Raw genomic sequence first — 12,490 nt, forward strand, 5'->3', positions numbered from 1 at the left:
TGGATTAGTCTCCAGCATTTATATTAGCAAGCTTTTTTTTTTTTTTGCTATATAGTCAAATAACTTTAATGCTACTTCTCTATTTTGTATTTTGTGGTAGAAAGGTAGGGACTTGGTCACTGGTTCCCCCATTAAGGAAACATGACATATAATAGACAGTTTATCTTAGCAAGATTAAAAGCAAAATGAATCATTAATGGTATGGAGTGGTGAAAAAAGCAGTCTGTACATCCCGATAGGTGACATTTTACTAGTGATTTTGCCTCAATCTATGGTAGAAATACAGGCTTTGGAACCCAGGAAGATCCAATCTGCCTTTACTTCTTATAGCTGTGAATCATAAATAAACAAGCTATCTAACTTCTCTCAGCTTTCATTTTTGTCACTTGTGAAAACTGATATAAGGACACCTTATAGGAATGTAGTAGTAGAAATATACATGCAGCATTTACCATAGTCCCAGATACATAGCATGCTGTCAGTAAATAGTTATTATTACTGTGAATTTGAAAGAAGAATCTGTTTTCTTTGAACTGAACTTGTAGGTTGGTTCTGTGAACTTCAAGATTACTGTAGACCCTTGAACAACACAGTTTTCAACTGCACAGGTACACTGGTACACAAATTTTTTTCATTTAATACTCAGCCCTATGTATCTGAGGGTTTTGTGTTCATGGATTCAAAAGCCACAGATTGAAAACAATATTTTTGCATTCCCAACCATGCTTCCCCAACTGCGATTCGAAAAAGTGCTATTTTCGATTTGTGGTTGGTTGAATCCATGGATGCAGAGGGCCAACTGTAGTTAAGGTTTGGGGGAGTCAAAGTTATAGACAGGTTTTCGACTGTGCAGGATAATCAGAACCCTTAACTGCCTTGTTGTTCAAAGGTCAACTGTATTCTTTTATAATAAGGAGAAACATGGGATTATCTTCCTGATGTTAGTTATTGCTTTAAGAATGTATAGAGAAGAATTTGATTACTTGTAGAGAAATGTTTTTATTACCACTGTCTCCAGAGCACTTGTCTTATAGTGCCTCTCTTTTCATTTCTTCTCCCCCGTAGAAATCTGAAAACGGCATTAGTGATTTCTTCAGTGAAGATGATGATAGTGCCCCTTCTAAAAAAATGAGCCAACTGAAAGCTCTTGCCAGATCTTCTAAAGTTCTAGAGTCAAATAACCACAAGTCGAAGAAGAAAGCAGCAGGCAAGAAAAATAGGTGAGCCTCTTTATGAATGCTTGTTTAGAGGCAGAAACAAGGGAAGATTATTTTCATAAGATCTCCTAAAGTGAAATGACCTGTGGTTGTGCAACAATATCAGACTGGTTAAATTAGTTAATGTAACTTATTAAGTACTGTAGTCCTCAAAAATATAATAACATGGCCCTGGCCAGTTTGGATCAGCATCGGCCTGCGGTCCAGAGAGACCCAGGTTCAGTTCCCGCTAAGGGCACGTACTTCGGTTGCAGTTTGTTCCCGGCTTTGGTTGGGTCTTTTTTTTTTTTTATTCTCACCTGAGGACATTTTTCGATATTTTTGTTCAGATAGAGTGGGAGGGAGAGAGAGAGAGAAACATCGATGTGAAAGGGACATATCAAGTGGTTGCCACCCACACGACCCAATCAGGGCCAGGGACAAACCGCAACTGAGGTACGTGCCCTTAGTGGGAACCGAATCCGGGTCTCTCCAGACCGCAGGCCAATTCTCTAATCGCTGAGCCAAACCGTCCAGGGGGCCCTGGTTGTCCCTTTCACATTGAGTTTCTCTTTCTCTCTTTCCTTCTCTCTCCCTCCCACTCTATCTGAACAAAAAATGTCCTCGAGTAGTGAGGAGACATATACACACACATATATATATATATATAAAATAACCTGAAAATATGGATATGATGAAATGGTTCAGGAAGAAAGCAGAATTCTAGGTTGTATGTGTGCTGTATTATGCTTATGTAAAAATATAAGTATGAAAGGGATATAAGAAAGTGACCATAGTAGTTATATTAAAGTAGTGGATAACTGAAGTAAAGTCTGTATCCCTTGTAGAAAAACTAGTTCTGTGACATCAGTTTCTATACTTGTGTGGAGATAAGCCTATGGATTAGAAGAATGTTTTTACATTTTTTGAAATTTCTTCCACTATGGATTAGGACCAGAATTCTGATTAAAGCTGTTTCCCAATACTTGATAGCTTGTGAATTAAGATGCTTGCTGCCCTTCCTCCAGTTTCCTCTTGCCTATGCAAATTAGATCATTTCATATTGGGCCTCTGACTATCTGCCTCAGTTCAGTTGTCTGTATGAATTCATTTCAGAAATTTAGTTGAACAACAGATGGAATCAGAAACTCCAGAAGATGCCCATGTGATGGCACTAAGTGTGGATAGACTGGCCCTTCTGGGTAGAACACATTCAATCAGAATCATCATCGAAACATTGGGAGTTCCTCCAGATAGTCCACAGATGACCTCTGGCCAAAAAAGCTTTCCTGGGAGAACTCCTAAACTGACAATAAAAAAACGGTATGTCTCTAACATGGGAAGGCCAAATTTGACATTAGTAGGAAGTGTCTGATAATAATGATAAATAAATAATTGTAGCCCCGGCTGGTATGCTCAGTAGTTAGAGTGTTGGCCTACACACCAAAGTGTCTCGGGTTCGATTTCTGGTCAAGAGCACATACCTGGATTGTGGGTTTGATTCCCAGCCCCAGTTGGGGCACATGTGGAGGCAACCAATTGATGTCTCTCACATTGATGTTTCTCTCTCCCTCTCTTCCTTCCTCCTTTTTCTCTCCCTCCCACTCTCTAAAAATCAATAGAAAAAATGTCCCTGGATGAGGATTAACAAAAATAAATAAATAAATAAGTAAATAATTGTGGAACTAACACTTTATGGTTTGTAAAGTGCTTTCATATGTACCATTCAAACAACAAAGAAGTGTTGAATCCCCCACTAAGTCCCAAGCACTGTGCTAGATATGTGTAAGAATAAAAAAAGTTAAGAGCCAAACTCTGTTTTTACGTTACATTCAGCAGGAGAGACATTTAAATGGCTAACTGTAATATAGGGCTATAGGGTTTAAAATAGAAGTCAATGTTAAAATTGCTGTGGGAGGAGACATGGATCAGGAAGAAGGTGTCAATGAAGGGAAAAGGAGAAACATCTGTAACAAAAATAAATTAACTAGAAAAAATAAAAATAAATAAACTGGAGAAAGAAAAATAAAATTAAAAAAATTAAAGTGCTGTTGGAGCAGAAGTAAGGGAGCTTTAATTCTTCCTGGCAGGATTGGTGAAGTCTGTGAAGAGAGGAGATAGTTCTCCTGAGGACCTCAGATCCTGAAAATAGAACCCTGAAAAATATGTAGGATTTATCAGACAAAAAATAGGCTTATTATTTGGTTTGTTTTTAATCACTGTTGTTTGTTTGATTTTTTTCCAGCACCTTCTTTGTGGAATATTATTTTCCTGTGGGCTTTTCCAAAAGTGAATTGGGAAAGACAACTTTGATAACTGAGGTCGTTCGACTTGCCTCCAGTAAAATTACAGATGGAAGTAAGAGAAAAACTGGTTTTCTGCTCCTTTGACATTTTGGCTGTGGAAGAATTTTGTAATTCCTAATTACTCATCTGACTCTTACAGTATCATAGAATCTTAGAAGCGGAAAGAATTTTGAAGTGAAGCTTTTCTCATTTCTAAGTGAGGAAACTATCCCAGAGTTGCTATGACTATCCTGATGCAAGGCAACAAGTCAGTAACTTAGCTGAAAGCACAACTCAGAACTCTTAATGCTTAGATCATGTTCTTTCAACTATTGCCATTTTTCTTTTCTTCTATTTTTAAAAACAACTTTATCAAGATATAACTCACATGCCATACAATTCACCTGTTTGAAGTGTATAATTCAGTCTTTTTGGTATATTCACAGGGTTGTACAATTTAATTTTAGAACACTTTTAATCCCCCTAAAAGAAATTTCAATCTCATTAGCATTCACTCCTCAGTTCCTTCTTCAGCCCCCAGTGCTAAACAACTCCTGATCTACTTTCTGTCTCTATCAGTTTTCCCTTCTGGACCTTTCATATAAATTGAATTATATGTGATTTTTTTTTGACTGGCTTCTTTGACTTCTAATATTTTCCGGTTTCATCCATGTTGTGGTATATATTGGTACTTCATTCCTTTTTATGGCTGTATAATATTCCATTGTATAACTACACCACATTTTATTTTTCCATTCATCAACTGTTGGGCATTTGAGGTGTTTCTACTTTTTGGCTATTATGGATAATGCTACTGTGAACCTTTGCATACATGCTTTTGTATTCACATATGTTTTCATTTCCTTTTGGTATATACCTCACAGTGGAATTGCTGCCATATGATAAACTGTATGTTTTAATTTTTTAAGAACTACCAGACTCTTTAACAGCTGCTTCACTATTTTACATTCTCACCATAAGTGTATGAGGACTCTAATTCTCTTCATCCTCACCAACATTTTTATTTTCCATTACTCTTTTTATTCTAGCCATCCTAATGGGTATAAAGTGGTATCTCATTGTGGTTTTGATTTGTATTTCTCTAATGACTAAGGATGTTGAGCATCTTTTCATGTGCTTAAGGTCCATTTGTGTATCTTTGGACAAATGTCTTTTTTACTCCTTTCCTCATTTAAAATTATTTGTTGGGTTGTAGGATTTCTTTATATATTCTGGATATAAAACCCTTATTTCTTCTCATTCTGTGCAGTATCTTTTCCCTTTTTAAATAGTATATATAGCACAAAAGTTTTTCATTCTGATGTAGTCTCTTTTTTTCTTTTGTTTATTCTTTTGGTGTTATCTTTTTTCAAACTGTTTTGTTTCAGTTATTTCTAATACAGAAAAGTAAATGGGTAATATAATAAACATCTAGAAGCGAATGAACTGGAAGATCATTTTACAGGTGATAAATGGTGGCTGAGGTGGTCACTAGTAACAGAACTTACTCATATCAAAAGATTCTAGTCCCAAATTCCTTTTTTTTAACCTGTTAAAGCACCATAGCAGGGAGCAGTGAGATTCAGATACTACCATCACTTTATCCCGTTTACACTTGTTATTACAGCAGAAACCCCTTCCTTTTCATCCAAGAGAGACTTTACCCCCGCGTAATACTGCTAACATCAGTACCTGGAAACTTGTTTGAATGTCACAGTAGGAGTGCCCTAGTCTTCACGAAGATAAACTCATTTGCATTATTATAATTTTTTATTCAGTTCTTTTTTTTCCTTCATATACCTTCATTCTCTCACCTCCAGCCAGCCCCCTTCTTTTATTACACTACCTACTGACTTGTGTTCTAAAAACAATAAGTCGTAATACCTTAACTCCCAGTGAAGTGTATACTGTGTCTCTCTACACTGTGCTTATATGCCTGTCATTCATTTTTCATAGAGCAATATAGCACTGTTTTTCTTCCCTGTACTATACCCAGGGTTTTCTCTTTGTCTCTGCTCTTTCTGTCCTTCTGTCCTACAAACCCTAACACTTTTATGAAGTTGCATTGACTAGATTTCTGAAAGATTTGAGTTAGATTTGAAAGGGAGGTGGTTGTTGTCAAAGCATGGATTGATGATGGCTCTAATTGGGTGGTGTGACATGTGCTTATGTGTCTGATTCTCCTTGCAGTGGTGAAATTCCAGCAGAGATCTGTGTTTCCGGTAGAGTTTGATGGCCCAATGATAGAACACTGGTGGAATTCCAACCTTATTTTTCAAATTTATACAAAGAAAACTCCACAGAAAAAGGTATTTCAAGCGGTTTTGACATTAACACCAGGGATTCAGAGCATACTTGAAATTATATTTCTACTTAATCTAGGAATTTCTCTAGGCTCAAACAACACTAATACTTATGATTATTTATTACTATTTTTATTTTTAAATTTCTTTTTGCTGTTTGTTATAGAACAAATATCATGGTCTGCTGTTTGTTATAGACTGGCTATGCAAAAAGCTCTACATGAACACACTGTCAAATTTAATCATTATAGCAACAAATCTGTGAATTATGGATATTATTATCTTCATTTTACAGATGAAGAAACTGAGATTAAGTGAAGTTAAGTAACTTCTATAAGATCACTCAAGCTAATAAAAGACAAAACCCTGACTTCACCCTGAGTCTTTTGACTTTAGATCCTAAGATCTTAATGTCTTTACTGTGCCTACTATGGAGAGTTGACTGGATTAATATAGACTATTAGCCTTAATTTGAGATTCTACTTTTTCAGACATAATACATATAATCAGCACATGTTCAAGATAATATAATGTGGGCAGCAGTTTTGATCAGCTAATTCCAAGTTTATAAAATTCAGTTGTAACCTATACAAAATAAAGCGTTAACCTATGTCCTAAGTAGTTTTTACTTCTTTCAGTAAAAGAGTAGCTTTTGCATCTTTGACTTCTTCTTTGGTATGGATAGCATAAAGAATGCAAATCTCTGACAGTATTAGGATAATATTATATGCAATTTTTATCCTTTTTTTTTATTTTTTGGATTTTTTAGAGAGAGAGAGAGCGAGAGCGAGAAACATTGATGTGAGAGAGAAACATTGATCGGCTGCCTCCTGCATGGCCCCCACTGGGGATCGAGCCCATAAAGCAGGCATCAAATCGGAACCTCTCAATCCATGGGATGTCACTCAATCCATGGAGCCACACCAGCCGGGCTGTCTTTTTTTTTCTTCAAAAATATATGTTTATATAATCTTTCCACAAAATTTTATAAATATTTGAATACCCTATTTTTATCAAGCATTACAACAAATATTTTTTATATTTACTCAGATTTTTAGTAGACATCATTTTTTTTTTTTGTCCTTACATATTTTTTGTTTATTTTTATTTTTTTAAATTTATTTTATTTTTTTTAATTTTATTTTTGTTACAGATGTTTCTCCTTTTTGAGCCCATTGGCACCCTCCTCCCCATCCCCCCTGCCCCATCCCCAGCTTTGTTGTCCATGTCCATTGGTTATGCATACATGCATATAATTTCTGTGATTTATCTCTTCCCATCCCCACCTACCCCTCTTCTGAGGGTTGTCAGTCTATACCCTACTTCCATGTTTCTGAGTCTACCGTATTCCTCAGACTGTTAGGTTCATTATATTTCATATATAAGTGAGATCATGTGGTATTTGTCTTTTTCTGCTTGGCTTGTTTCACTTAGGATAATACTTTCCAGGTCCCTCCATGTCGTCTCAAAGGATAAGAGATCTTTCTTTCTTACAGCTGAATAGTACTCCATTCTGTATATGTACCATAGCTTTTTTATCCATTTGTCTACTGATGGACACTTGGGCTGTTTTCAGATTTTAGCTATTGTAAATAGCGCTGCTATGAACATAGGGGTACATATATTCTTTTTGATTGGTGTTTCAGGCTTCTTAGGGTATATTCCTAGCAGTGGGATCACTGGGTCAAATGAAAGTTCAATTTTTAATTTTTTGAGGTAACACCATATTGTTTTTCATAGTGGCTGCACCAGTCTGCATTCCCACCAGCAGTGTACTAGAGTACCCTTTTTTCCACAACCTCGCCAACACTTGTTGTTTGATGATTTGTTGATGGTGGCCATTCTGACAGGTGTGAGGTGATACCTCATTATTATTTTACTTTGCATCTCTCTGAAGATTAGTGATGTTGAGCATTTCTTCATATGTCTCTTGGCCATTTGTATGTCCTGTTTGGAGATGTCTATTCAGCTCCTTTGCCCATTTTTTAATTGGGTTCTTTGTCTTCCTTTTGTTGAGTTGTATGAGTACTCTATATATTTTGGAAATTAACCCCTTATCTGATGTATCATTGGCATGATGTTCTCCCATACAGTGGGTTGCCTTTCCATTTTGATGGTTGTTTCTTTTGCTGTGCAGAAGCTTTTTAGTTTGATGTAGTCCCATGTGTTCATTTTCTCCTTTGTTTCTGTTGCCTTAGGCGATGTATCAGTGAAAGTTCTGCTACGTATGATGTTCGAAATTTTGATGCCTACATTTTTTTCTAGAGTTTTTATGGATTCACGAGTCACATTTAAGTCTTTTATCCATTTTGAGTTTATTTTTGTGTATAGTGTAAGTTGATGGTCTAGTTTCATTTTTTTGCATGTAGCTGTCCAATTTTTTCAACACCATTTATTTATTTATTTATTTATTTTTATCCTCACCCGAGGATATTTTTCCATTTTTTTTGTAGATAGAGTGGGAGGGAGAGAGAGGAAGGGAGAGAGAGAGAGAAACATGGACGTGAAGGGACACATCGAGTGGCTGCCACCCGCACGACCAACCAGGGCTGGGGACAAACTGCAACCCAAGTACGTGCCCTTAGCGGGAACCGAACCTGGGTCTCTCTGGACCGCAGGCCGATGCTCTAACCGCTGAGCCAAACTGGCCAGGGCTCAACACCATTTATTAAAGAGGCTGTCTTTACTCTACTGTATGCTCTTGTCACCTTTGTCAAATATTAATCGAGTATATTGCCTTGAATCCATTTCTGGGTTCTCTATTCTGTTCCATTGATCTATCTGCCTGTTCTTGTGCCAGTACCAGGCTGTTTTGATTACAGTCGCTTTGTAGTATAACCTGATATCTGGTATTGTAATCCCACCTACTTTGTTCTTCTTTTTCAAAATTGCTGTGGCTATTCGGGGACTTTTTTGGTTCCATATGAACTTTTGAAGTATTTGATCCAATTCTGTGAAATGTGTCGTTGGTATTTTGATGGGAATTGCAATGAATCTATAGATTGCTTTGGGTAATATGGACATTTTAATGATGTTAATTCTTCCAATCCATGAACAAGGTATGTGTTTCCACTTTTTTATATCTTCCTCTATTTCTTTTTTCAGTGTTCTATAGTTTTCTGCAAATAGGTCCTTTACTTCTTTGGTTAAGTTTATTCCTAGGTATCTTAAATTTTTTTGCCATGATGGTAAATGGGATTGTTTTTTCAGTTTCTTTTTCTGTGAGTTCATCATTGGTGTATAAGAATGCCGTCGATCTTGACGTCAATTTTGTATCCTGCTACTTTGCCAAATTCATTTATTAAGTCTAGTAAATTTTTGATGGAGTCTTTAGGGTTTTTCATGTATAATATCATGTCATCTGTAAATAGTGACAGTTTCACTTCCTCCTTTCCAATTTGGGTCCCTTTTATTTTTTTCTTCCTGTCTGATTGCTGTGGCTAAGACTTCCAGTACTACGTTAAATAAGAGTGGCGAAAGTGGACATCCCTGTCTTGTTCCTGTTCCTAATGGAATGTTTTTAGTTTCTGCCCATTGAGTACGATGTTGACTGTAAGTCTTTCATATATGGCCTTTATTATGTAGATATGATCCCTCTATCACACATTGCTGAGTGTTTTTATCAGAAATGGATGCTGGGTTTTGTCAAATGCTTTTTCAGTGTCTATTGATATAATCATGTGGTTTTTATTCTTCATTTTGTTTATGTGGCGTATCACATTTATTGATTTGCAAATATTATACCAGCCTTGCATCCCTGGGATGAATCCCACTTGGTCATGGTGAATAATTTTTTTGATGCATTGCTGGATCCAATTTGCTAGTATTTTGTTCAGGATTTTGGCGTCTATGTTCATCAGGGATATTGGCCTGTGGTTTTCTTTCTTTGCAGTGTCTTTGTGGTTTTGGAATTAGAATTATGCTGGCCTCATAGAACGAGTTTGGAATCTTCCTTCTTCTTGAATTTTTTGAAATAGTTTTAGGAGAACAGGTGTTAGTTCTTTTTTGAATGTTCGGTGAAACTCCCCCATGAAGCCATCTGGGCCTGGGCTTTTGTTTGCTGGGAGAGTCTTGATTACCTCTTCAATTTCCTTAGTTGTTGTTGGTCTGTTCAAGTTTTCTATCTCTTCCTGGTCCAGTTTTGGGAGACTGTGTGTTTCTAGAAGTTTGTCCATTTCGCTTAGATTGTCGAATTTGTTGCCATATAGTTGTTCATAGTAGCTGTTAACGATCTTTTGTATTTCTGTAGTGTCGGTTGTTACTTCTCCTCTTTTATATCTGATTTTGTGTATTTGGGTTCTCTCTCTTTGTTTCTTGGTGAGTCTAGCTAAGGGTCCATCAATCTTGTTTATCTTTTCGAAAAACCAGCTCTTTGTTTCATTGATCCTTTGGATTGGTTTTTTGGTCTCTATGTCATTTATTTCTGCTCTGATCTTTATTTCCTTTCTTCTACTTGCTCTGGAGTTTTCTTGTTGTTTGCTTTCTAATTCTTTAAGTTGTGTTGTTAGACAGTCAATTAGAAATTTTTCTTGCTGCTTGAGGTAGGCCTGTAGAGCTATGAACGTCCCTCTCAGAACTGGTTTTGCTGCATCCCATAGATTTTGTGTTGTTGTGTGTTCATTTTCATTGGTTTCCAGGAAGTTTTTAATTTCTTCCTTGATCTCCTTAGTAACCCATTCATTGTTTAATAACATGCTATTTAGCCTCCATGTGTTCAAATGTCTTTGCATGTTCTTGTTGCAGTTGATTTCTGGTTTCATGCCATTGTGATCTGAGAAGATGCTTGATATGATTTCAATCTTCTTGAACTTGTAGAGATTTAGTTTGTGTCCTATCATGTGGTCTGTCTTTGAGAATGTCCCATGTGCACTTGAGAAGAATGTGAATTCTGTAGTTTTGTGGTGTAATTCTCTGTAGATATCTATTAAATCCATATGGACTAGTGCTTCATTTAGAGTCTCTGTTTCCTTGCTAATTTTTTGTCTAGAGGATCTATCCAGTGGTATCAACGGGGTGTTGAAGTCCCCTGCTATGATTATATTGCTGTCGATTTCTCCTTTGAAGTCCTCGAGAAGATTTTTAATATATTTTGGTGCTCCTGTATTGGGTGCATATATGTTTACCAAGGTTGTATCTTCCCGTTGGATAGATCCTTTTAATATTATGTAGTGGCTTTCTTTGTCTCTAGTTATGGCCTTCATTTTGTTTTTTTTGTTTTTTTTAATCCTCACCCAAGGATATTTTTTCCATTTTTTTGTACAGATAGAATGGGAGGGAGGGAGAGGAAGGGAGAGAGAGAGAGAAACATCGACGTGAAGGGACACATCGAGTGGCTGCCACCCGCACGACCAACCAAGGCCGGGGACAAACTGCAACCAAAGTACGTGCCCTTAGCGGGAACCGAACCCGGGTCTCTCCGGACCGCAGGCTGACGCTCTAACCGCTGAGCCAAACTGGCCAGGGCCATTTTGAAATCTATTTTATCAGATATGAGTATTGCTACCCCAGCTTTTTTTTTCCTTTTCATTTGCTTGGAAAATTTTTTTCCATCCCTTCACTTTCAACCTATGTGAGGCTTTGTTGTGAGGTGGGTTTCTTGTAAACAACATAGAGATGAGTCATGCTTTCTTATCCAGTCAGCTACTCTGTGTCTTTTTATCGGAGCATTCAGTCCATTTACATTTAAGGTGATTATTGATATGTACTTATTTATTGCCATTTTTGTTTAGTGTGGTTCTATTTTTCTTCCTATTTCGCCCGTTAATTACAGCAGTCCTTTTAACATGTCTTGCAGTGTTGGTTTGGTGCTAATGTATTCCCTTAGCCTTTTTTAGTCTGGGAAGCTCTTTATTTGACCTTCTATTTTGAATGATAGCCTTGCTGGGTAGAGTAGTCTTGGATTGAGATCCTTGTTTTTCATGACCTTGATTACTTCATGCCATTCCCTTCTGGCCTTGTGAGAAGTCAGCTGATAGCCTTATGGGGTTTCTTTTGTAGGTTACCTGTTGCTTATCTCTATGCCCCGAGGGCGCTGCTCCCAGCTAAGGCTGCTGCTGTCTGTGGGTTCCCAGCCCCCCTCTCACGCCTTCGCAATCCTACCAGGATTGAGTCAGTGTCCCTTGTTATGTGGTCCTTGCAAGCTGCTTTTCTGTTGCTTTTTCCCGTTGATTTTTCTGTTATAGTTGTAATTCCAGTTTGGTTCTGGGAGACGGTCTGTGTAGGTTCCGTTCACTCTGCTGTCATTTTGGAAACCTAGTAGACATCATTTTAATAGTAATATATTATTTCATTGTAGGAATGTGCTATAATCAACTTAATTATAATAACTTGATTATTGAATGTCTAATTATTCTCATTGTTAAATATACATATTTGTGTATAACTTTTTTTGTTGTTTTTTAATCATCAGCCAAGGATATTCTTTGCATTTATCTTCAGATAGAGTGGGAGGGAGGGAGAGCGGGAGAGAGAGAGAAACATTGACACAAAACGACACATCGACTGGTTGCCTCCTGTATGACCCCAACCAGGGCCAGGGACAAACCAAAACCAAGGTACATGCCCTTGGCCACAATCGAACCCGCGACTCTGGTTTATGGGCCAACGCTCTAACCACTGAGCCAAACCAGCCAGGACGTGTATAAGATTTTTATGTATTTATTATTACTTAAGTATAAATTTCCAGAGGTGGAATTACTGGGCCAAA

At 37.2% G+C, this 12,490-nt stretch overlaps 1 protein-coding gene across 14 annotated transcripts in view; it reads left to right on the forward strand.

Moving 5' to 3' along the window:
- C2CD3 (C2 domain containing 3 centriole elongation regulator) overlaps positions 1-12,490 on the forward strand; it is a 156,216-nt gene that overhangs the window by 47,340 nt on the left and 96,386 nt on the right. For all 14 annotated transcript variants that reach the window (XM_036258605.1, XM_036258603.1, XM_036258602.1 and 11 more), the window contains 4 exons: positions 1,066-1,220; positions 2,313-2,519; positions 3,442-3,554; positions 5,672-5,790. In XM_036258605.1, the coding sequence (XP_036114498.1) occupies positions 1,066-1,220; positions 2,313-2,519; positions 3,442-3,554; positions 5,672-5,790 (594 nt within the window). The remainder of the gene's footprint in view (positions 1-1,065; positions 1,221-2,312; positions 2,520-3,441; positions 3,555-5,671; positions 5,791-12,490) is intronic.

The sequence above is a fragment of the Molossus molossus genome, unplaced genomic scaffold (genome assembly GCF_014108415.1).
Source record: "Molossus molossus isolate mMolMol1 unplaced genomic scaffold, mMolMol1.p scaffold_m16_p_13, whole genome shotgun sequence".
NCBI lineage: Eukaryota > Metazoa > Chordata > Mammalia > Chiroptera > Molossidae > Molossus > Molossus molossus.